General features: G+C 37.9%; 1 protein-coding gene across 1 annotated transcript in view; it reads left to right on the top strand.

Moving 5' to 3' along the window:
• The first annotated feature begins 19,613 nt into the window (after window positions 1-19,613).
• LOC115411556 (kinesin-1 heavy chain-like) overlaps window positions 19,614-26,555 on the top strand; it is a 26,663-nt gene continuing 19,721 nt past the window's right edge. The window contains exons 1-5 of the mRNA XM_030123744.1: window positions 19,614-19,854; window positions 23,292-23,379; window positions 23,466-23,539; window positions 24,430-24,534; window positions 24,621-24,669. Of these exons, the coding sequence (XP_029979604.1) occupies window positions 19,729-19,854; window positions 23,292-23,379; window positions 23,466-23,539; window positions 24,430-24,534; window positions 24,621-24,669 (442 nt within the window). The 5' untranslated portion in view covers window positions 19,614-19,728. The remainder of the gene's footprint in view (window positions 19,855-23,291; window positions 23,380-23,465; window positions 23,540-24,429; window positions 24,535-24,620; window positions 24,670-26,555) is intronic.

Below are 26,555 nucleotides of genomic sequence, written 5' to 3'. Positions count from 1 at the left end.
TTGAAACCAGTTGGTGTTGTTTCTTTATGACTGTTGTCATTTCAGACCTGTGGCGGATTCCACTCAGACCTAAATAGGGATGGGAATCAAGAACTGGTTCTTTTTGAGAACCGGATCCCAGTAGCTCGATTCCTTGGAATTGTTTGCCTGCTTAACGATTCTGCTTATTGATTCCGCCTTCATTGTGCATGCGTGATGATGTCACACATATGCTGCATTGTTTTGGTCAGAACGTGGTCAACATGGTGTTGAGGCAGAAACGGTCTGAAAAGATGACACCAGGTCCAAACAGACCACACCAGGTCCAAACAGACCACACCAGGTCCAAACAGACCACACCAGGTCCCAACAGACCACACCAGGTCCCAACAGACCACACCAGGTCTAAACAGACCACACCAGGTCCAAACAGACCACACCAGGTCCAAACAGACCACACCAGGTCTAAACAGACCACACCAGGTCCAAACAGACCGCACCAGGTCCAAACAGACCACACCAGGTCCAAACAGACCACACCAGGTCTAAACAGACCACACCAGGTCTAAACAGACCGCACCAGGTCCAAACAGACCACACCAGGTCTATACAGACCACACCAGGTCCAAACAGACCACACCAGGTCTATACAGACCGCACCAGGTCTATACAGACCGCACCAGGTCTATACAGACCACACCAGGTCCAAACAGACCACACCAGGTCTAAACAGACCACACCAGGTCCAAACAGACCACACCAGGTCCCAACAGACCACACCAGGTCCAAACAGACCACACCAGGTCCCAACAGACCACACCAGGTCTAAACAGACCACACCAGGTCCAAACAGACCACACCAGGTCCAGTTGAACTCTGTCAAAGCTTCCATTTCTTCTAAAGGTGGAATCCTTTCAATCTGTTCAAACATTTGTCCACAACATGTGATTCATTTGATTCTCTACTCAGCGCTGCTTGTGAATCTAGTGGCAGAGTGAACACCAGGCCGTCTTCTGGGCCCAGTTCTGGTTCCGGTGCGGGGAACAAACGTCATACCCCCTTAAATACAAGTTTCCAAAGGTAGGGGAAAGGAAATGAGGTGCACAACAACAGGAGACGAGCAGAGTCGAACCAGTTATTAGCTGAATAGTGGAAATGCAGCAATACAGGAATTAGTAAAGAGTCTGTAGTTTCACTTTCACTGTACGCCCCCCCCTCCCCCCAAACCAGGCCCGGCGTCATCTGTTATTATTTGTATATACTGTATATGTTCTATTTTCTGTGCAGATGGAAATATAAAAGACAGTTAATGCAAACACCCCCGTTTGTAGTCTTTTATTCCCTCACCCAATGAGAATCGATAAGAGAATCAGATCGATAAGCAAAATCGATAATGGAATCAGAATCGTTAAATTCTTGTCGATTCCCATCCCTACTCATGACTGAAGTGTCAATAACAGGAGTGGGCGGGGTTTGTTGTTGAGGCATCTCCGACAGGCCTGGGTGCTTCACAGGATCTCTGGTGTTTTCATTAGGGCTTCTCTGTCTCCTGCTTTGCTTTTGAACATTTCAGTAATAGAAAGTAGGACGAGGGGAGCAGCTGTAAAACCCACGGGGGGGGGGGCATTCCCTCCCTGTTCACTCTCTGTATGACTTATGCATAAACTGAGGCTGTTCTTGAGAAAAAAAATCCAGTTTTCCTTTTCTTCGTGTCCTGTCATTAGCATGGTTTCCAAATGGAGCTTCATGACCCAATAACTGTAATATTTGGGGGGGGGCTTCGGTCATCTCACTGTGCTTCCAGCTCAAGGCACAGAGCTTTTGCTTTTTCATTTTGAGACAATATACACTGAGACAGGGACCCTGTTGCTATGGCAACCTGGGGGAAGGAAGATGGAGACGGCAAGAGAGGATGAGAAGTGTGGGTAATTAATATAGAGCTTGAACTGGGGATGAATGAGGCCTTTGTGTCCTGGTGTCATCTGTCCAACCAACAGTTTCCTTCATTTTCTGGACAAACACGTCTGCAAACAACTGCATGTGTGTGTGTGTGGGGGGGGGGTTCTACAGCAGGGTCACAGCAAGGCCAAATTTCAGCTTAGCTTTGTGGTTAGCACAGAGCGACAGCAGATACACACAGGTTTGGACCCGAGGTAGAGTGTGTTTAAACATGTGCACGTGACAACGGACGACGACAAACACACTTCCATTCATGAGGACGGTTCCACTGGAGCGGACATAAAGTCTGTGTGTTTATTTATTTATTTATTTATTTATTTAATTAAACAACTTTTATCATTTTTCCATAACCTTTACATCATTAAGGCATTTCTTATACAATTTGTGAACTTGTACCCCCCCCCCCCCCCGCCCCCCCCCCCCCCCTTCCAGGTGGCATCCCCACACATACATCCATATAAACCAGGGATCTGCAGCCTGTGGCTCCAGGGCCACATATGGCTCTTTAGCATCTGTCTATGGCTCCTTTGACCAAAATACATAAGGAACATTTTGAAATGAACTGAATGAGTCATTACTTTTTCACATTGTTATCGGCCTAAATCTATTCTAACTTTGTCCATCTGCAAAAATGCAAAGGCTTCACATGGAATAAAATCATTTTTTGACAGCATAAAAACCAAAAGGGATTAGTTTCTTCCCAAATTCAATACAAGATGTTCAATTTGCATTTGTTCATAGTTTGTGAATGTGAGAGCGAATGAATAATGGGTCAATAATGTAAAGCGCTTTGGGTGTCTAGAAAAGCACTGTATAAATCCAGTCCATTATTATTATTATTATTATTATTATTATTATTATTTGTAAGTAAGCCACTATACATGAAAGTTGCGCTTTTTCTCCATTGCACTACTTAATTATGTTCTGGAAATAGTGTCCATCATTAAAAAATTGTACAAATCTTGAATGTTTTCTTTCTTGTAGTTGTATAATGTCATAAATGCACCAGACATGGCATTATTGTCATGGAAATACAAAGTTAAAAAGCAAACTAATCCCAAATAGGCTACAGCAGAGCAGCCACCTCATGGTCAAATGTAGATGGGTTTACATTTTTTGTTCATGGCTTCGGTCAGATTTCTTTCTTTTTTTGGAGACAAAAATGGCTCTTTAGGCGGCAAAGGTTGCCGACACCTGATATAAACACACTTTTCAAATGGACGAACAGAACACCAGAACACAGTATGTCCCATCCAGGCAGACTGACTATAGTAGGAGGACACACATAAAGCTGATCTGAGACCTGATTTGGTGGGTGTACGATTAAAGCAGCTGTTCCATTAACCCATAAACACCCAGAGCTACTTTAGTGGCAGGTTCCAAATGAATTTTCTTAAGTGATTTATCACCATTTGTTATAATATTATCCTCTGTATTTGGTGTGTTTTTTTCAGTGAAAATCACATCTTTTTCACACATCTATATTTAATTCACTGATCATGTTCATTGGGTGACACAGTGGTTCAGTAGATAGCGTTCGTTCCTCGCAGACAGAAGGTCCTGGGTTTGATTCCAACACCAGTCCATGGGGGTGGGACCATTCCATGTGGAGTTTGCATGAGTTAAAGGTGGACGTTTGGGTGTTTAAGGGTTAAAGGCGGACGTTTGGGTCTGTAAGGGTTAAAGGTGGACGTTTGGGTCTTTAAGGGTTAAAGGTGGACATTTGGGTCTGTAAGGGTTAAAGGCGGACGTTTGGGTCTGTAAGGGTTAAAGGTGGACGTTTGGGTCTTTAAGGGTTAAAGGTGGACATTTGGGTCTGTAAGGGTTAAAGGCGGACGTTTGGGTCTGTAAGGGTTAAAGGCGGACGTTTGGGTCTTTAAGGGTTAAAGGTGGACGTTTGGGTCTGTAAGGGTTAAAGGCGGACGTTTGGGTCTGTAAGGGTTAAAGGCGGACGTTTGGGTCTGTAAGGGTTAAAGGTGGACATTTGGGTCTGTAAGGGTTAAAGGCGGACGTTTGGGTCTTTAAGGGTTAAAGGTGGACGTTTGGGTCTGTAAGGGTTAAAGGCGGACGTTTGGGTCTTTAAGGGTTAAAGGTGGACGTTTGGGTCTTTAAGGGTTAAAGGTGGGTGTTTGGGTCTTTAAGGGTTAAAGGTGGACGTTTGGGTCTGTAAGGGTTAAAGGTGGACGTTTGGGTCTTTAAGGGTTAAAGGCGGACGTTTGGGTCTTTAAGGGTTAAAGGTGGACGTTTGGGTCTTTAAGGGTTAAAGGTGGACGTTTGGGTCTGTAAGGGTTAAAGGTGGACGTTTGGGTCTGTAAGGGTTAAAGGTGGACGTTTGGGTCTGTAAGGGTTAAAGGTGGACGTTTGGGTCTGTAAGGGTTAAAGGCGGACGTTTGGGTCTTTAAGGGTTAAAGGCGGACGTTTGGGTCTGTAAGGGTTAAAGGCGGACGTTTGGGTCTGTAAGGGTTAAAGGTGGACATTTGGGTCTTTAAGGGTTAAAGGTGGACGTTTGGGTCTTTAAGGGTTAAAGGCGGGTGTTTGGGTCTTTAAGGGTTGAAGGTGGACGTTTGGGTCTTTAAGGGTTAAAGGTGGACGTTTGGGTCTGTAAGGGTTAAAGGTGGACGTTTGGGTCTTTAAGGGTTAAAGGCGGACATTTGGGTCTTTAAGGGTTAAAGGCGGACGTTTGGGTCTTTAAGGGTTAAAGGTGGACGTTTGAGTCTTTAAGGGTTAAAGGTGGACGTTTGGGTCTTTAAGGGTTAAAGGTGGACGTTTGGGTCTGTAAGGGTTAAAGGCGGACGTTTGGGTCTTTCTACCAGTGCCCTTTCGAAGCCAACATTAACCCTGACACAATTAGGACGGATATGGAGACACAATCACTTCCTTTAACCTTTAGGACACCGATCGTCGACGGTCATTTAGCGCAGACACATTTACACGAGCTGAAGAAGAACCCACAGCAGCGTAACCTTTATCTGGTGACAGATCCAAAGCACCGGCCTCTGAACCACATGTATCTTATTACAGCGCGTCGTCCTCATTGGTTCTGTTGAGTCTTCACCCAGACGACCAATCAGCCCAGTCCATTCATTTAACGACCGTTAGAAAGTCACTGAGCACCAAATGTCAGCTGCCTCTTCTGTCCCATGCACTGCTGTCTGTAGGATATGTGGCAGTAAATGTCGGTGTCACTGACGTAAATACCAACTGACCACATTGAACAACAGTCTCTTTACCATCGACCCTCAAATTGCGCAAATATAACTTATGCATAAAAATTGACCTAATGGAAAAACAAGTGTTCAGAGAACGCAAACCTCCGCCAAGCACCCCGAGCGGTGTGCATGTGTGGATCAACTATTTCTGTTTAAATCCAACAGTTTCCAGGTTGTTCCATACAGCAGAAACAGTTGAAGCTTGGTACCAGTCATGTGTATGTCCAATTATATTAAATTCCAATCAATATTTGAGGAAAATATTATAACTAGAAAAGCACTCGGAGAGCGCAGACCTCTGCCAAGGCAGATCAGTCCACCCCACCCCCCACCCATCACCACCAAAATGTAATCATTTCTTCCTTGTGCCAGTATCATTTGTTGAAAATTTCATCCAAATCCGTCCATAACTTTTTGAGTTATCTTGCTAACAAACAAACAAACAAACAGACAAACCCAGATGAAAACATAACCTTCTTGTCGTTGGAGGTAAATACAGTCTTGTTGTTTCCTCCAAAAACACATTAAGGTTGAAATGTTGAATTTCAGCATTTGTCTATGAGTGAACTATAAAGGGTTAAACGACTGCTTTTATGTCAGTTGGTGCAGAAAGAAGAACGATATTTTGTACAAAGTTGAAGCTTGGTACCAGTCATGTGTCTGTCAAATTATATTAAATTCCAATCAATATTTGTTGAGTTCTAATTTTAAATGTGTGGTAAATGGGATTTTCAATGTTCAATGGAATTGTCCACAGAGTCCACATTCCACAGTGGATGTGGACAATTTTGTGCCAGATACAAGAGATTGTTCTAAGCTACAGGTGGATCAAACTGGAGGCTAATCAGAGTTGTTTTGAATTTTTGATGAATTTTGGAAAATTGTCAATGATGACAGATAGGAAAATTGTAGATGTTGTGACCTTGCTGTGACCTTGAACTTTGTCCTACTGGGACCAAAATGTACTGGGTTGGTCCCAGGGCCTAGGCCTATCTGTGGGGAAGATTTGGGAAAGATGGGTGGAAGAGTTTTCCACTAAAGTTGAACAAACAAACAAACACACAAAGCAAAGTGATCACAATACCTCCTGGCGGAGGTAACAATTTCGCCAAAAGTCTCATTTTCGATTAAAACTTGTTGCGCTGGCAAGAGGTGGTTTTTCGGGCGTAGCGCAAATGGTATATCACACAAAACTGCAATAGAAAGACCTTTTTCCGTAACTAGAGTCAGGTGAATTAAAAAAACGGATGTTGACGGACATTACAACAAGTGAAGAAGAAGAAGAAACGTGTGTATGTGTGGACACACCAGGAAACCACATCATTTTAGAATTTAGTACAAGATAAAGGGGGAATATAGAATAATAATGAATATATCTGTAAATCAACACCAGATTTATGTTCGTTGTCATGTTTATGGAATGACTTTTCGTGTCATCTCGCGATAATAAATAAAGTCGTCGTATTTGTGATTTAATGGAAAAACCGGCATTACACACTTCTGTTTTTTCCACATTTAGTAAATACGGGTAAAGTTTTGCGCAGATGTCCGATGGAAAAGCCACTAGTGATGCACATTTAATGGCTCCTTCCAAAAAATAAACCTAAAAATCACGACTGATAATTGTTACATAATGACCATAATATTGATAATTATTAATAATTAGTTGTCAGTGATTATAAACCAGCATTAGTAAAGTTTGACAATTCTGAGACGGTGGAAACCTGACATTAGTCGCTTTTCCATTGATCCACAAATTGTGCAAATATAACTTGTGCATAAAAATTGACCTAATGGAAAACAACTATTTCGCCAGAAGTCTCATTTTTCGATTAAAATGTTTTGAGCTGGCAAGAGGTGGTTTTTCGGGCGGAGCACAAATGGTATATCACGCAAAACTGCAATGGAAAGACCTTTTTCGCAACTAGAGTCAGGTGAATTAAAAAAACGGATGTTGATGTACGTTACATCAAGCGAAGAAGAAGAAACGTGTGTATGTGTGGACACACCAGGAAACCACATCATTTTAGAATTTAGTAGGAGGTAGAGGGGGAATATAAAATAATAATGAATATATCTGTAAATCAACACCAGATTTACATTCGTCTCCATGTTTATGGAATGACTTCTCGTGTCATCTCGTGATAATAAATAAATAAGTCATCGCATTTATGATTTAATGGAAAAACCGACATTACGCACTTCTGTTTTTTTTACACATTTGGTAAATATGGGTAAAGTTTTGCGCAGATATCTGATGGAAAAGCCACTAGTGATGCACATTTAATGGCTCCTTCCAAATATTTCTATACAATTAATTAAAATGACATGTACAAACAATATGTGCTCTTTTTGTCCTCGTCTCTTCTGCTGTTTGTGTTGATCCTGGCGTCGTGTGCGTCACAATAAGCGTCCGTGTGAAACGCAACAGTGGAACCAATGTTTAACAGCAGAAAAAGTCGATAAACGAAGCTTCGATTCAGGAAAAGTGTCATGGAATCATTAGTTTTTAGTGGATTCAAGCGGATGTGTGTCGGTTTCAGCTGGAGTTCCTACTTCTCTGTGACTCCACATCCGGCTCTGTCATTATGTAGATGTATTTGTTGAGATGAAAGCTTTCTCATACAGCTTTAATTTCACACATATTTATACACTTTTTTGTCTCCCTTTCCAGAAATTCTTGTCTCTATTCCCCCCTAAAACCTCCGATTTTCCCCATCATTGTCAATTGCTTTGTTTCTGTTGAAGTGTAACCAAACTTGTTAGCATTGCCAAGTGTTATTAGCATCATTTGGGTTAAAAGTAGGTCAATGAAGTGACCTAAATGGAGGCGTTGACTTTGTGGGAGCTTATCTCTGCTCCAGTGGAATCTGAAGGCAGAACTAACAGAGCTTAAGCAGGATGTGGAAGAGCTGTGGGAGAACGGACCAACACACATACACACCGTCTCAGAGCATACATGGACTGTGGTGGATCCCTAACCCACCACCATCTTATGTGAGGAGTTTTTGATGTTTTATAGTTATATTTTCATATATATATATATATATATATATATATATATATATATATATATATATATATATATATATATATACATATATATATATATATATATATATATATATATATCTTAACATTCTTTTAACCAGTGCTTCTGTTTTATCATTTTAATGTTTAATATTTATATTTATATATGTCTTACATTTAGCTTCTTTTAATCAATTCTTTTATATCTTTTTAATGTTTCTTATCTATATTCTCCAGTGTTTCATCAGAGGGAGCCCTCCATGCCAGGGGGCGGCTTTCTGGTGGGTGGGGGTCCCAGTTGGCCCTCTCCCACTGGTTGGGATGCGGCGCTGGCGCCTGGTTGCCGGGGTCGGCGGCTGCCTCCTGGTGCGGATGGCTCCCTAAGACAGCACCTCCTCTTTTACTTTTACTTTTTCTTTCTGGTCCTCCCGTGCTCAGTTAGTCTTTTTAAGTATGTGTGAGTTTGTAGGTGTGCATATGTGTGCGTGTGTGTGTGTGTGTGTGTGTGGGGGGGGGGGGGGTTGTACTGATTTTTAAACTTATATGTAAAGCACTTTGTGCTACATCCTTTCTGTATGAAAAGTGCTATATAAATAAAGATTGATTGATTTGTTTCATGTGTTTTTGTTCAGTTACAGTTAATGATTACATGACACAGTTTAGTTGAAGTATTTTATTTAAACATTCTAATGTGGGTGCACCAAGGTTCTAATAGTTTTGGATTTTTCATTCTAGTTTAGTTTTATTTAGTTTTGACTTTTTTTTCTGTAATTCAGTTAGTTTTAATTTGTTTTTACAGCAGGTTTGATAGTTTTTATTAGTTTTTGTTATTTTCTAAATGCTTAGTTTTAGTTTAGTTTTAGTTCAGTCGTCTCTTTTCTCTTCTTCTCTGTCGTCGTATTCAAATAAATCCCAGACAGGACTCTGCTGCTTTCTCCCAACTTTAGTCTCCATGTTTCCAGGTAGAGTGGGGACCAGAAGACGACTGGAAACCACAAGTGAACACAAGTGACGGAGCAAAAAGTGTCGTATGGAGACAGCAGCTAAAATTGCTCAAGTTAAATAAATCAATTTCATATCAATTGACATTGACAAAAACGGAAACGAAGGGAATTTTATCCATAATTTTTATCCGTTTTAGTTAGTTTTGTAAACACACATTACAGTTTCAATTAGTTATTGTTTTGTTCTTTTAATTATAGTTTTTATTTATTTCAGTTAACAAAATGTTTTTTCATTTCTAGTTTTCATCATTTCATTAGTTTTTGTTAACGATAATAACCTTGGGGTGCACACATATTAGTTATGTTTGAATTATTTACTCACATTTTTCGTCATTTCGCAGACAAAAGCCCAGAAAAAGGGGCTTGGCTAAGCATTTAAGACGGGGGAAGGAACTAATACCAAAAGACTGAAGGGGGGAAACACCGTTTGTTTCTTTGTGTTAATTTAGATGTTTAAATTCTTGGTTTAAATCACATTGGTTTCACACAGTTAGTATTTTGTGTCTAGTTATGATTATTTGTTTTTGTTATTTTGACAAAGTTAATGGTTTGGTTTAATTTCATAGTGTAATGCCCCCCGTTGTGTTTGACTTGGGTTAGTCCCTTTCCATTTAAGCCCACCTTGGTTCTTTGTCTGGTTCGGTCAGTTTTTGTTCTGTTGCCATTTGGTTTAGTTGAACTCAGTTGGGGCCCATTTTTGTAAATTTTGTTAACTGACATTTTTTTGGAGCTTGTGTTAACATTTTCTGACTTTATTAAATTATAATTTTTCCTAATTTTACCATCTTTGTCCTGGTCCTTATGTTTGGTCCTCTACACGGACATATCCTCACATGGAAGACAGACTTTTAAAAGCATGCGCATCCGCTTAAATACGTGCATAATAGATTTAACCACAGTTTGGGTTGTAAGACAAGGACAGCAGTTAAAAGAGCTTTAAGTAGCTTTGGTACTTTAACAAAGTTAAACCTGTTCTGCTGTTATGATCTGATAATCAATGATCAAACTTCGCCCCTCCTAGTCATGGGGTATCGGCTAAGAGACTTCAGACTTGCTTTATTATCATTCAATAAATGCACCATCAGTTCCTTATTAAACGAAATATCGGTGCTTGGCTCACCACAGTGTCAGTTTATAAAAAAATAAATAAAAACACACCTCGCAAAATATAAAAGTAGCCTAAAATACTGTAAACATTTAAAATATATATGTATATGTATAAAAATGTAAAAGACTAAAACACTAAAAACTAAAGTGCATAGTGCAATAAAGTGCTTCAAATTATTGCACTAACGGGGCAGCAGCAGGTCTGGAACAGGTCCTGTTTTCTTTGGCTGTTCAACAGTCTTATGGCCAGGGGGAAAAACTGTCTGCGAATCTGGAGGTTCTGCAGAGGATGCTGCATCTGGATCTGATCTGTTACAGACAGTCTGAACAGCACTAATCTGACCCGGACCACTTTCATATGTGGTCCTAAATCTGACCCGGACCACTTTTATATGCGGTCCTAAATCTGACCTGGACCACTTTCATATGCGGTCCTAAATGTGACCCAGACCACTTTCATATGTGGTCCTAAATCTGATCCAGATCTGATATTTTCTGAAGTGACTTCAGTCTGAACGTCCAGGTCACATTTATCTGACCTTTACGTCATTGAAATGCGACAAACGTCCCAGTTGTTGGTCGGAGCGGAGGAAAACCATATTTCCTTTTGTAAACACAGTGTGTGTCTGCGTGGTCTGGTATTCCATCAGGACCTCTTTAGTGCATGTGGGTCACTTCAGGACCTCTTTAGTGCATGTGGGTCACTTCAGGGCCACATTCAGTTCAGACTCAAAACTGATAGAATTCGCATTTAATGTGGAGTAAGAACCAACACACAGAAAAATCAGATTTCACCTAAAAATCTGAACTGCACATTAAGCCCTGATATGTGGGCGGAGCCTAAAAGAAAAAGCAAAAGAAAACCCCATTTTCTCAGTAAAATCCATGGTTTAAGTCGATTTGTTATTGCTTGATTCTGTATTTAAAGTGTGTGGTTTGGATCTGGATCCACAGAGCTGATGGAAACCCAACCAGAGCCAGTTACTGCTGTCTGAGGGATTACTGGACTTAGAATTGGAGTCTTCAAACACAAATCCAAATGAATATAATACTGTTGTTGGATGTTGAAATAATTCTAGATAAAACCTATCCCAGCGTTGCCTTCACATCCACATGCACATGGATGGGCTGTTCTTCAGATCCACAGTCGTAACCTCCACTTCTTCAAACCTCACTGTCATGTCAACTTAACAGTAAATAATTCAAATTGCTTCAATCAATAATTCAATAATACACAGTGGAAATGCTAAGCTGTGTCTTTCAAAGGGACCAAAGCCATGACAAATTATTTAAAGGTGCAGTGTGCCTCGTCCTACATTAGCTGTTACAGATTTATTTCTTCTTTTATGGGAATAAAAGAAACAGACGCATCAGGGTCAATAAAACGGGATTGCACGGATCGGAACCACAAAAAAAACCAAAACAAAACACTAAAAGCAGAAAAATAAAGTGAATACATGGACGTGAGGCATTTTCACCCTGAGAAGGTTCAGTTTTATTGAAATGGACCGAACAATAAATAAATAATAAATACATTTGTGGAGGAGGATGAAGAGGAAAACCAGGAACTACAGGAAAAGGAGCTTTGAAGGTGGACGTCCTGTCCTCACTAGGGTCACAACAGCTGATTAGACCATCAGAGAAAGAGTCCCACAGACGCTGGACCACTGAGGATGAAGCTGGGGTCCAGTTTGACCCACAGTCCAGTTCAATCCACAGAAGAACATCCAAAAGGAGCCCTGAAGTTCAAGGCACAGTTCAAAAAATACAGCAATAAAATACACTTTAGGTTAACTGTGGTTAACATTTTAGAAGGTTATAGAATGACAGAACGATACAATGATAGATAGAAGGATAGATAGGTAGAACGATAGATAAAATGACAGAACGAACGAACGAACGACAGAACGAACGAACGAACGACAGACAGACAGACAGACAGACAGATAGCCTACTTCTCCTCCTATTCCTGATAGAATAAACTGGTTCTCTCTCTCTCTCTCTCTCTCTCTCTCTCACACACACACACACACACACACACACACAGCTCTTCAGTTCTCAGCTGCAGACAGATGATAGAACAGACAGGTGGAGCTCAGCTGATCAGCATCAGCTAATGGTGACATCTGTCAGATGTCAAACTGTGACACACAGATTGTCCACATAAAGTGAATGGGAGTTCAGAACACAGAATTCCCCTCCGACCATGGAGTCTTTGGTAACATCCAACCAACCATTTATTTCGTGCTGCACATTTTGCCATTTCATTCTGTAAAAGCGTCTGGGATGTTTTTACTGAATGACAATTAATAAATCTGAATCTGAATCATTAGTCCATGTGCATTCTGGATCAGATCTACAAAGACACTAAACACTGAGGAACAGGAAGAAAAGAGTTCAAACTGGGCTGAATTTTTCTTAGACATTTCAGGTTGTTCATATTTGTTCAGGTTATTCACATTTTATTGTTACAGGATAGTTTGTAAACGTAAATATTTTCATCATTTAATGTTATTTTTGCACTAAAATAAAAACAAAAAATTGAAGTTGTCATTATTTATAGACATAATGTAATATTTTTATCCACATCAAACTGAGAGAAAATCTGGAGTCATTCTTTTTTGAAACCAGGTTTACTTTTCCATCTGAAGGTGGTGCATGCTGGGAAAAAAGACATCAGCTGTGTTCACTGGTCAGCAGCGCCACCTGGTGGACAGGATGCACAGTTCAGATCTGACACCAACACACTGATGTTAAATAAAGCAGGACGACGCAGCCTTTTACAGACTGTATCCACTGTGGAACACTGACCTGAGCCGTCACAGATCATCGTGGACTCACTGTCTTTGTGTCAGTGATGATGTCATACATGTGGGACACCAGCGGACATGTGATCTTCAGTCTGGTCATTATTATGTGACCGCTGGTTCAGGAATCTTTAATACTGTGACTGTGAGATGAGTAACACAACATTCTGAGCTGTTTTTGGAATGACCACAGTTCGGTGGAGTTCACCGTCTGAATACTGCAAATATAAATAAATAAGTCTGTTTTTTAGGCGTTCACACGGCTTTGCTCAGTATAAAAACAGAAACAGTGGAAACAACCACACACTAAGCTCTGTGTCAACAGGTTGGGTCTACTTAGTAATATAATAATCATGAAACGATCAACAGTGTCAAGATAACTAACATGGTTCAGGTTACATAACATGACTATTCTGCATAGACTGTGAGACCGGACTTTGTATTTACTAAAATGCTTTAACCCTTTCATGTTTGAATTATGAGAACCTTAGTCAAGATTTTTTTTTCTGAGTGTTTTTATTCCTCTTTATGCATGGACAAAAACAATAAGATTGAATTTTTTTTTTTTTTATGAACCTATTTTTCATGGAGTTACAAAAAAATCCACTCAGCTGGACACCATGCATTTAATTTTTGAAGTAAAGAAACATGTATTTACTGACTGAAAGTATGAAATTAATTTTTTTAATGCTGCTAATCTGATGTTTTCTCACATTTTTAACATACTATGATACTAGCTGTTACTCACTCAGATAATATGCAACAAAAACAAAACTTTTTGTTTTTAAAAAATGGGTTAATTACAGACTAATAACAATTAGCAATTTATTTGCACTCAAATATTTTACTGCAGATGAGGTTTATCAAGAACAGGAAAGTTACAGTCATGGTATGAATTGCAGTGTATAGGATGGTGCATAAGGCTCAAAACACAGTATTCAAAATCTCTCTGACATGACATTTTAGGGACAATTTGACAGAGTAGTGTTGCTAAATGACCCACAGTTTTACTTTTAAATTAATTTTTGCTTTAGTTGGATCATAAGGGATTACCTCAAACAAGGAGCTACTTTATATTGAAATAAATGTTGGAATGGCAATCAACTGAAGTTCGCTGTCTGACGGGACATTACTGTGTTTTGACCAGTAAGCGTCCACTGTGTTGGCTGACATGCAAGTGAAGCAACAAAACCCATGAATATACAAGAGAACAGCTGTAGAACAGCTGTACACTGTAGTGACCACTATGCATGAAAGGGTTCATTCCAATGTACTTCAATGATTTCAGTTTTATTCCGTTACTATAAAATGTTCAGTACATTCTACTAATTTGTCGACATAGTCGAAAGTATGAAAAAGTTTCAGTTGAATGGATTTAAATCACTCAGTTTTAGTCCTGACCACACCTTTTTATCTGTGCATTGCATCGTGGGTAGTGTTCATGTTGTTGAACATGTGTTCTTTTTCTGTGCAGGGGTTCAGTGGGGTTGTGCTGTTAGTGTTCATTTGGACTGAATGTGTGTATGTAGGATGTAACGATACGAAAATTTCACATCACAGTTACTGTGACCAAAATTATAAGGGTTGTCATTATTATCGCGGTATTGTTGAAATTGTGCTCAAAATGTTCAAAAAGTACTAACACACACACTGAAATAATTTAACCAAGGTGTATTTTGAAAAAAACAAACAAACCCAAAAACAAATAAAATAATGGGCACAATGTCCCTTCTGTGTCAGAAACATTCAAATATTAACCCTTAGTGGTCTGAGTCTATTTTGTCTGTTTTTCAGTCCTTTTGATTTTGCCTTTATATACTATATAAACAAATGTTTACTATACCCATGTTTGGGATCTGTTTTTTCAGCACAACTTCATCTATATCATCTGTCTATTATTTTTTCACTTTAACCTACTATAAAAACATAAAAGGACAAAAAACACACAAAAAATAAAAAAATCCGATTTGAAAAATGTATATAATTTATTGCATAAATAACACACAGATGTTTAACGAACCTTTTCAAAGACTTTAAAAGTGAATATTGATTCTAAATATTACTTATATAAAATCAAAATTGTAATAAATTGAAACTATGCTCAAATATTTGACATAAAAGCAGATCTTTACATACGTTTTTTTCCCCTAAAAGTGCGGAAATCTAACACGGTTATCATGAGAATTAGAATTTAAATGGTAATACTAACTGTCTGCAATTTTACTGTGGTTTATCGTCATACTGTAATCGTTACATCCCTATGTGTATGTCAGTGTTTATTGGCCTTTTTGTGTTTGTTTTTGTATTTTTGTACAGCTGCACCATGAGTCAGAGCCAGAGGAAGAACTGTGGATTTACTGTTCATCTGGGATTTTCTTATTTAATGTAAATTTTTATGTCTTGCCAAATTAAAAGCACTTCCTGTACTGACTAATTACACTGAGCTAACTTCCTGCCTAGCAAAAGTTTTCAACTCATGAGCAAAGAGGACTGATTAATAAACAAAGGATCGTTTTTCACAGGGGGGCGCCACAGACCCACTCAGCAGGAGAAAACATGCCAGGCCTCTGCTCAGTGATGATGAAGGACAGCATCTTCATCCTCTCCATTGATCCATTCAGTGCTGTGAAATCTCCATCAGACCGTGGACTCTGCTCTCTAACAAATGATTCATGGGGTTAGTAAATTAAGCTCAAAATCAAGAGCTTTTTCTGCTTAAAAAATTAAGTTTGTTACATGTACACATTGTAATCAGTTGATAAGTTATTTTATGAAGTTGGTCTAAACCAGGGCTCTCAAACTCATTTCCTTTCAGGTTCCACATTCAGCCCGATTTGATCTGCAGTGGGCCGAACCAGTAAAATAAGAACAGAATAACATATAAATAATGACAACTCAAATTTTTTGTCTTTGTTTTAGTGCAAAAAAACAAACAAACATTAAATTATGAAAATACTTACTTTTATCAACTATCCAAACAAAAAAGACGTGAATAACCTGAAAAAAATGAAATTTCTTAAGAAAGATAAGTGTAATTTTAACAGTATTCTGCCTCAACTTATCATTTATACATGTACATTATGGATCAGAGCTACGACACTAAACACTTTGTAATTTTCTTTAGAAATTTCAGTTTGTTCATATTTGTTCAGGTAATTCACATTTTATTGTTGCAGGATAGTTTGTAAATGTAAATATTCTCTTAATTTAATGTTATTTTTTTTCACTAAAACTGAGACAAAAAAATTGAAGTTGTTAATTAAAGATTTTTTGCTTAATTCAATTTGATTAATTTGTATTGTACTTTTATTCTTCTGTACAGCACTTTGGTCCACTTTGGTTGTTTTAAAGTGCTTTATAAATAAAGTTGGATTGGATTAGTTTGGATTCAAGATTTTTTGGCTAAATTTAAGATTGTTTTTTACTTAATTTAAGATTTTTTTTTGTTTAATTGAAGATTTTTTTACTTAATTGAAGATTTTTTTTTTTGGCTTAATTCAACATTTTTTCCTTAATTCAAGCTAATTTTTTTTTAGTTTTATTCAGTTCAAGACTGTGGAATTTTTGCAAAAATATCCCACGGGCCAGATTGGAACCTTTGGCGGGACGCATATGGCCCCCGGGCCGCATGTTTGAGACCCCTGGTCTAAATGAAAAATAAGTGAAACCGTCTTAACTTAGTAACATATCGATTTTGAACAGACATTTCTGCCTTTAATTTAACAAAGAAGTATATTAAGTTAGTACAACTTAAAAATCTTGTAATCTCCCTCTAAAAGCTGAGTATAAAGCTGACGTGCCTGGACATGTTTTACTGACAGACCACGCCCACCACCAGAAATGGAGGGAAACACAGAAAAAAAAAGTAAGGAGAAACACGATTTTACACAGAACTGTACTAAACTTTAAGGCTTGATAGAATTTAGCTTTGTTTAATTCAGCTAATAACTATCAACACACATGACAAGAAATCATTTTTACACCACACTAAAGTCTTTTCCTTAGCTAGAGGTGGTAACGTTTAAGCTAGTAACGTAAGACTTTTAGCTAGGTGATGTAGGAATTCGACCATAACATTAGTCTGGTTAGATCTGGTTTTATGGAAGATGAATGGTGTTATGGTTATTAATTGGTACTGAATTTCTGCAACAGTAGTTTTAATAATTCAAGGACTGAATAATACACATTTTGCTCCTTTCTAATTTAAAATTGTAGTACATAGTGTGGTGTGTTTGCAGCAGTGCATTGTGGGTATTGGGTATATTATTGAAAACGTGTTATTTTATTTGCAGGGGTTCAGCAGTGTTGTGGTGTTGGTGTTAATTTGGAGTTAATGTGTGCATGCTAATGTTTATTGTCCTTTTTGAGTTTATTTTTGTATTTTATAGCACTGCACCATGAATGAATGAATGAATGAATGAATGAATGAATGAATGTTTTTATTATTGTGTCTTGCACACAGACATGCCCAGCCCTTACCTGGACTTATAAGACACCATAAATACAGACCAAAGATCAAAAACCAGACAATAGGCACAGTGCATCAACAAAACCAAATACTGACCTATTTAAACAAACATATCTGCTGCTTTTTCCAGGCTTTACAAACAAATAATGCTAATTTAAATACATTTGAACTAAACAACCATTTCATCTGGTCATCATCAGTGCTCCAGAACAGATCAGGATTTCAGATAAACATGTCATCAAACACAGAGGCTCTCAGTTCATCATACAGAGGACAATACAAAAGAACATGGGATTCATTTTCCACTTTCCCCAAATCACACAGTCCACAAAGTCTGTTTTCTTCTGGGGTTTGGGTGAAGCTTCCAGTTTCTAAAGCCAAGGGAAGGATTGCTGTACACAACTGAGCAGTCAGGGACCTTTGGTTCCTGGTCCAGTTTGCGCTGACATAAAACTCTGTTTTGTTTGTGTTTTTTAGTTGAACGTATGTCCGCAGCTTCAGTTTAGTCTGGATCCCATTCACCCAGTTTTCTTCAAAAGCAGACATTAGGTTAGCTCTGACCTGTTAATGCTACATGAAAGGTTGTTGTGAAATATATATTTAAGTTGCGCTTCCGCAAAGACACCTCTGACCTCTGCCGCCCAAGGGGACCTTGTCCTACTCCAGCCAAATACTTTTTTGGGTATTCGATTATCTGGCATATTAATAATTCGATTCCATAATCTGACCATTTCACATTTTCTTTGAACTGACCATGAGTCAGAGCCAACCATGCCTTTCCTGTTTATTGACAACTGTAATTATATTGTTCAATGCAACTCTTCACTGCATGACAAATGTCATTTCCTGTTCTTAATAGAATGGGGACAACAGCATTGTGTACAGCTGAGATATCAATATGCAGACAGATTTAATAATTAAGATGCATAGAGAAATAATAAGCAGCATGATCATATGACTGGAATTTCCATGTGGAATTTGTTCTGATGGACAGAAATAAATTAGGCCAACTCAAAAAATTAAGGCAACTACTTGTATGGACATTTTTGAGTGAAATAAAGTAAAACAATAAGTCAGTATAACTAAATGGAGTAGTTTTTACACAATTAAAATTAAGTCGGTTCGACTTAATTAAGTTTATAGAATAAAAAGCAAATCATGTTGTTTGTACTAAAGTAATAGAGTTTACAGAACTAGAGAAGTCTTGTGACATTTAAGCAATTATGGCCAAGTTGAAATAACTTAAAAAGATGAATGGAAACTGTTACATCAATTATTTACGTTGAGCCAACTTATTTTTTTTTAGAGTGTGTTCTATGGAAGTAAAGCTGTCTCATCAGATTTAGAATTATAAAAGCTATTGAATTTCTAGCACTGAATTTTTTTGCACTGAAATTAAGTATCTGAATTTTTTGTCTCTGAATTCAACTATGTTCATAAATTTAGAATTTAAAAAATTCAGATAAAAAAATTTCAAAAGCAAAAAAATCAGATGTAAAAAAGATTATTCTAAATTTATGAACATAGTTGAATTCAGAGACAAAAAATTCAGATACTTAATTTCAGTGCAAAAAAAAATCAGTGCAAGACATTCAGTGGCTTTTATAATTCAAAGTCTGATGAGACAGATTTACTTCCGTAGTGTTCTGCCTTCAGTAGGAAATAAGAAAACCCCAAACCCACTGAGCTGACGTCAGAGTGTCTTCATTCATCGTCCCATGTGACTGTTCTTGTTCTTCTCATATGATCTGAGCTGTAAACCAGTCCTTCCGTTCCTCCTGGCTCTGTCTGCAGTCTGAGCTCACTTTAGTTTGTTTTAACTCTACCTCACTGTTGACTACCTTTAGTTTTTTTTTTTTATTTAAATGTCTTGTACAGTTGGACGTGTCAGTTGTTTGAAGGATCACTCTGCTTGAACTCTGTCCATGTTTGCACATCTCGTCTCCTGAGTTCCGCCGACAAACCCAGGTTCAGTAGAAGTCCTGTAGGTTCGGACCCGGTTCTGGTTCTTCTTGGTGGACTTACTGTGGAGGTGGACCTTCTGCATTAGGGGGTGCGGCTTTGCTCTGGATCTCGGTCCCCTTTGGTGGGTTTGGTGTCTTCTGTCCTCTGTGTGGAGGTAACGGGAGGACGCAGAGCTCCGTCCACCCTCAGCGGCGCAGACCATGGCTGACGCGGCCCAGACCAGTATCAGGGTGGTGTGCCGCTTCCGGCCGCTCAACAGCGCTGAGGTGGCGCGAGGAGACAAGTACATCCCCAAGTTTAAGGGCGACGACTGTGTACAGATCGCGGTGAGTTCGGGTCCCATTCAAGCCTGAGGTAAAAGCAGCGTCAGTCTGTGAAGTTTAATGACACAAAGTTCAGTGTGCGTAATGTCAGCCTCGACTAGGGTTGTGTATCGGCAAGACTCTGGTGATACAATACAAATCACAATACGATATATCGCGATATATCACAATACTGCGGTGGCCGAGAGGTGTAACAGCCCAAAAAAATTATCCACTATGAGAAAAAACGGACAACAGCCCCAATAATTATCCACTGTAAGAAAAAAAAAAACATCATCCACCTTTTCAATTAAGGGGGCGCTGTTTACCCAAATGGTCTCTTGCGTTATAATTAAGGCCACCACAAAAAATAAAAGCATAGGCTGAAAATTTGTAAGATGATTTTTTGGGCTGTTCTCTTTTTTTTCTTATAGTGGATAATTTTTTTGGGCTGTTCTCTTTTTTTCTTATAGTGGATAATTTTTTGGGCTGTTCTCTTTTTTTTCTTACTGTGGATAATTTTTTGGGCTGTTCTCTTTTTTTTCTTATAGTGGATAATTTTTTGGGCTCTTCTTTTTTTTCTTACTGTGGATAATTGTTTTGGCCTGTTCTCTTTTTTTTCTTATAATGGATAATTTTTTGGGGCTGTTCTCTTTTTTTTCTTATAGTGGATAATTTTTTGGGCTGTTCTCTTTTTTTTCTTATAGTGGATAATTTTTTGGGCTGTTGTCTGTTTTTAGCTTACCGGCCGACGTCATGTAGCATCCGTCGTTGTTGTCGTCATCATCTGTTACAAAACTTTCAATCGTCTACAATTCCGATTGACTTCAAACTTGGTATACAGCTTCTTTATGATGATGTCAATAAAAGTTAATGAAATTATTTCCATCTGGATCTGATTCTGGATTTGGTGCCACTTTGAAAAATTTCCCCATTATAACAGATAGGAAGTGGATTGATCCAATAAATCAGTAAGTACCAATGATATCAAGTTGGAATTTGAATTTTTTACAGATCTGATTGGAATATGACCAAAACATGGGCTATTTCTGTAATAGAATAAATACACACAACTGGGTGAGAATAAATGGCATCTGGATACATTTCCCAAAGCTTTGAATTTGGCCGGTAAGGTACAGGGCCATTGGTCCTATTTTTATTTATTTCAGTCAATGAAAATGTTTTTACAGTTCTAGTTTTTGTCATTTTGTTATTTTTCATTAGCGATAATAACCTTGGTCCCAATCATTTCATGAGAACAGTGTTTTATTCCAACAGTAGAATCCAGTTATTTTCAACTTTGTGCACATGAACCACACACAGACACTCCTTTGTACGCTTACAGCTCTGTCTGTCTTTTATCCGCTTGAGGGGTTTTATTTTCAAATGTGAAAGGAAGTATTTTATTTGTGGAACAGTGTACTGCAGTATTTTTAACATCACTGTGTAAATGCATTTGGTCTAAATACTGTCAGCCCACCATCAGCACTACACTAACCCCAACTTCTTTTTTCTGTGTGTGTTGGTTCATATTCTACATTACATGCGACTTCTATCAGTTTTGAGTCTGAACTGAATGTGAAACTGAAGTGACCCACATGCACTAAAGAGGTCCTGAAGTGACCCACATGCATTAAAGAGGTCCTGATGGAATACCAGACCACGCAGACACACACTGTGTTTACAGAAGGAAATATGGAGGACGAAGAACTGGGATGTTTGTCGCATTTCAATGACGTAAACGTTGGATAAATGCAACCTGGGCATTCAGACAGAAGTCACATTGGAAACTAGAAAAGCACTCAGAGAGCGCAGACCTCTGCCCAGGCAGATCAGCCCCCCCCCCCATCACCACCAAAATGTAATCATTTGTTTCTTGTGCCAGTGTCAGCATTTCCTGAAATTTTCATCCAAATCCATCCATAATTTTTTGAGTTATCTTGCTAGCAGACAAACAAACAGATAAACAAACAAACAAATAAACAGACAAACAAGCCTCTTTTTCTTATTCTGAAGTCTCAGCAATGGCTTTCTTGCTGCAACTGGACCCATCAGACCTGCAACTGCTCAGTCTGTTCCCAGTGTAAGCTCTTCCTCTCTTCCTCCTCCTCTCTCTTCTCTCTTCTTTCAGCTGTTGTCCTGTCAGTCTCCTCTCACTCCAGCTGTTTTCTGTCAGAAACTCTTCTTCTTCTTCTGTTGTGTCTTTGCTTCTTCCAGACCTCTTCTGTCTGCATTTCCAGTCCAGTTTCTGAGTGGCTTTGGATGCTGAAGGAAACTGGACTTCCTGACACCTGGACTTTCTTGGACATTTCTCTGGAGGGCACACCTCCATTTTTCACTCTTCTGATGCTCTGTCTCTCTTCTATGGTTAATTGCCTTTTCCTCTTTTCCATTTTTATAGTAACACACTCCTTTCTGCAGTCCAATACTGTTCAAATAATGCTCCAATGGTGTGGTACCAAAGTGTGTTCCAATACTACTTTTCTGCAGACACAGGGGGTGTTAAGTAATTAAGAAACGTTGGGACACCTGCAGGAACTGGTAGCACCAACTTTCCAGACTTGATCAACCTCCATTGCTGCAGAACTGCTTTAAGTTGTTAACCCATTTCTTGTTCACCTTTTTGTATAATTCTGAAATGTACATTATTTTTTAGTTTTGTTTAACCTTACCTTTTTTTTTTTTAACATCTGGCGGTTCACCGCTTACCTTTGTACCATTTCAAGCTGTTAATCGGACTGGAACTGCTTCAATTTCAATACAAAACTGGAAAAATTGGGGTTTCCTAAAACTTTTGACCGGTAGCGTGTGTGTGTGTGTGTGTGTGTGTGTGTGTGTGTATATATATATATATATATATATATATATATATATATATATATATATATATATATATATATATGTGTGTGTGTGTGTATATGTGTGTGTATATATATATATATAAAACCAAGACAGAACAGTTGGTTCCAGTTGTTTAGTTGAAACAGTTGAAGGTGTTTAAGAAACACATATTTAATCCCTTCTTTCTTGAGTCTGTTTGTTCATGCAAAATGAAACGCTATTAATATAGATTAAAAATTAATGAAATTTAATCGTGATTAATTGAAATGAATCCACAGCAACTCTGTGATTAATCTGATTAAAAATTATAATCGTTTGAAAGCACTAATATTTATTTATTTATTTATTTATTTATTTATTTATACTAAATCTACATATTAAACATTGTATTAATCACACTTAGAAGAGTAATTTCTCCAATATGTCCTGGACAAATATGATTAATCTGTTTAAATGTAGATAAACTAGTGTGTAAATATGTAGTTGTGCGTGAGTGGTTTCAGTATTTCTGGAAACGAACGTGTACAAGGACAGTTTCAGAGTGATGGGGGGGGTGTTGTCCTGGCATCCTGTGACTGACGTGTCCCACCTGTTCTTCTTGTTCTTCTTGTTGTTGTCAGGGTAAACCATACTACTTTGACCAGGTGTTCCAGTCCAACACCACCCAGGAGCAGTTCTACAACGCCGTGGCCCAGAAGATCGTCAGGGGTAAGCAGAGTTCAGTGAGTGACATGTGGAGCGCCCGTCCAAGCCCCGCCCATCTGTGCTGTGTCTTTATGCTGCTTTGTCCGCAGATGTTCTAGAGGGCTACAACGGGACCATATTCGCCTACGGGCAAACGTCCTCAGGGAAGACCCACACAATGGAGGTAATATGAAGCATCAGCTGATCTGCCACCAGAACATTCAGTGGATGAGTCATTCATACACACTGTAAAAAGAAAAAGAATCCGTAAAAAAATGGTAATATTCCGGCGGCAGGGGTGCCAAAAAAATACTGTAAAATAACGGAAAATAACCATCTCATAAAAATACGGTCATTTTACATAATTAAAATACAGGGTTTTTTGCCCTAACTTTACGTGACATTTTGCATATTTTTTTTGACTTTTTAATGTTTAATAAAGAATATTTACTTGTATTAAAACAATCAAATTACTGATAAATATATATAAAAATAATTTTCAATGAGACTCAGTTGTACAATCCACTGATAAAAACTGTATTTGGACAGTTTATCAGTGCTTATACATGTTATACATTCACAAAAATACATTAATTCAACATTTTTGTTTTGAAACCTCCTGTAATTACACAAGATATTTGTCAATTAACAAACAAGTCTGGTTCAACTGACAGAACAAATACTTCTTTTATGGTTAACTGTCAGTAATTTTATTTATTTATTTATTTATTTATTTATTTATTTTTACAGTATTAAACTTTAAATTAACAGTTTAATCTCATAAATAGAAAAGAAATATTTGTGAAATTATGATACATTTGCAAATGTATTTTAACTGTTGTCTTCTGTGAAAAAAGAAAAAAATTCTTTTAAAAAATGGAAATTTTATGGTTATTCACAGTTACAGGGTTTTTTTTGGTGTTATTTTATATTTCATGTGTAAAATCAAAGCCTATTTTTGTAATTTCATTGATATTTTCCTGTATCTTAAAAATACAGGAAAAATCTGTAAAATAAACAGTGAAAATTCTGTTAAATTACAGATTTTTTTTACAGTGTGTCTGTATCCTACAGGGGAAACTTCATGACCAAGACATGATGGGAATCATCCCCAGGATCGTCCAGGACATCTTTAACTATATTTATTCCATGGATGAGAACCTGGAGTTTCATATTAAAGTAGGTCCGCCTCCGTCCCAGCTGATCACATGGTCCACTCACATATTTCAGTCCCAGTCGGTCTCATTAGTGCTTTTACTTTGCAGGTGTCTTATTTTGAAATTTATTTGGACAAAATCAAGGATCTGTTGGACAGTATGTATCACATTTATTATGGTTTTAACACATTTATACATGAATTAGACTGAATCAAGAAACAGACGATATTTGGGAGAATAAAACTATCATGTTTGAAGAATAAAGTCATAATAAAACCTCCAAATTCAAGAATCTAATTGTAATTGTATATGTAATAAATGGTATTATTGTATATGAATAAAGTTCATTTTAGTTTTTCTAAAATATTGCAATATTATGGCCTTTTTTCACAAAATATTATGACTGTGAAGTTACAAAAACATGACTTTGAATTATTGTTGAATTACTGTATTTCCTTAAATAAACACCAGGAGTCACAAACATTCAACCATATAATCCAGTTGTTTTCAACAGCTGTATGTCTGTTATTGTAAATCTGCAGCAGCACTTCAGTCACTGCAGGTGTGTGTGTGCGTCTAACAAACAGGAAGTCAGGGTTTTCACAGTAAAAGGGGTTGATGAGCAGTTATTTGCATTTTATTTAACCTCCTCAGACCCAGCTATGGGTTTTCTGTCCACATTTGTGGACAAGAGTTTCACAACTTTATACAAAAAAAGAAAAGAAAACTGTCCACCACAAAGGACATTCCATAAAAACTTTAAAAACTGCATCTGAAAAAACTGCTGCATCATGATGTTTCCAATAGAGGCACTTATTTAATACAAAACAAAAAAGCTGGTACTTTGCTGACATTTCCTGGGTCTTAGGAGGTTAAGGAAGTGCTGGTGGAACGTTCAGTCCAGTGTCTAGAACATCACACAGTGGAAGCTGTGACTAAATACGATCATTTCATATTAAAGAGAGAAAATCAGAAGTAAAGGCTTACTTCACATACACTCCTCCCACTATGACGGCGTATTAAGCCATATGAGGAAATAAAAACACCTGTTACTACAAGAATGAAGTGGTAAAATATTGAGATAAAACCTGTAATTTTATGAGAATAAACTCCTAGTTAAAAAAAAAAAATCATAATTTAATGAAGGTAACGTTGTACTTTTATGAGAACAAAGCCATAATATTATGGGAATAATATCACAATTTAAAAACGTGTAAAAAATATCAGAATTTCCAGAATGCAGTCACACCCACTGGTCTGATAATGTAGAACTGGAACATTCTGTGACGTTCTACTGTCATTTGGGGTTTATGCACACAGGACAAATACTGAGACTATTAGCCCCGCCCACCAAATACTGAGACTGTTAGCCCCGCCCATCATCAACACATTAGCATTAGTCGAAGGACTTTGAAGACAGTTCACACACACGTTTGGGTTTGTTTCATCGTATGAACTGAACGAATTTGGAACAAATTACTGAACTTACTTAAGGCTTTCAATTTTTAAAGTATGACTTTTCATCGAACTATTGCGGATTTATTTTCAAAATATTACAACTTCAATCAACTTTAAAACTACAACATTATTTTAAATTATGACTTTTTTTCTCATAAAATTTGGACTCTATTTGTATTTGACTTTATTTTCATAAAATTATGGGTTTTATCTTGATATTTTACGACTTTCTTCCTGTAGTGACAGGTGTTTTATTTTATTATGTGGCCCTAATACGCCGTCATAGGTTTCATAGAGCTTCCAACTGTTTCATATAAAATAGAGAAAATCAGAAGTAAAGGCTTAGTTCGAATAGAATCCTCCCACAGTTAAAGGCCTGGTACTTTTTACAGACTCAGACCACAGTGGAGTAGAAGCTTTAGACCTGGAACACCTGCTTTATGACATCTGATCTGATTATTATGAGATGATTCAAACTGAGTGAAAAAAAGTATCAACCTAAGTGGAGCACACAGAACACTGTAAAAGCATGAGATTCCACTGCCACAGATTCTACATTTAGAATCCACAGGAGACACTGATGTA

This window comes from Sphaeramia orbicularis, chromosome 20 (genome assembly GCF_902148855.1).
Source record: "Sphaeramia orbicularis chromosome 20, fSphaOr1.1, whole genome shotgun sequence".
NCBI lineage: Eukaryota > Metazoa > Chordata > Actinopteri > Kurtiformes > Apogonidae > Sphaeramia > Sphaeramia orbicularis.
The sequence above is the reverse complement of the archived record's forward strand: the minus strand, read 5'-3'. Positions and strand labels throughout refer to the sequence as shown.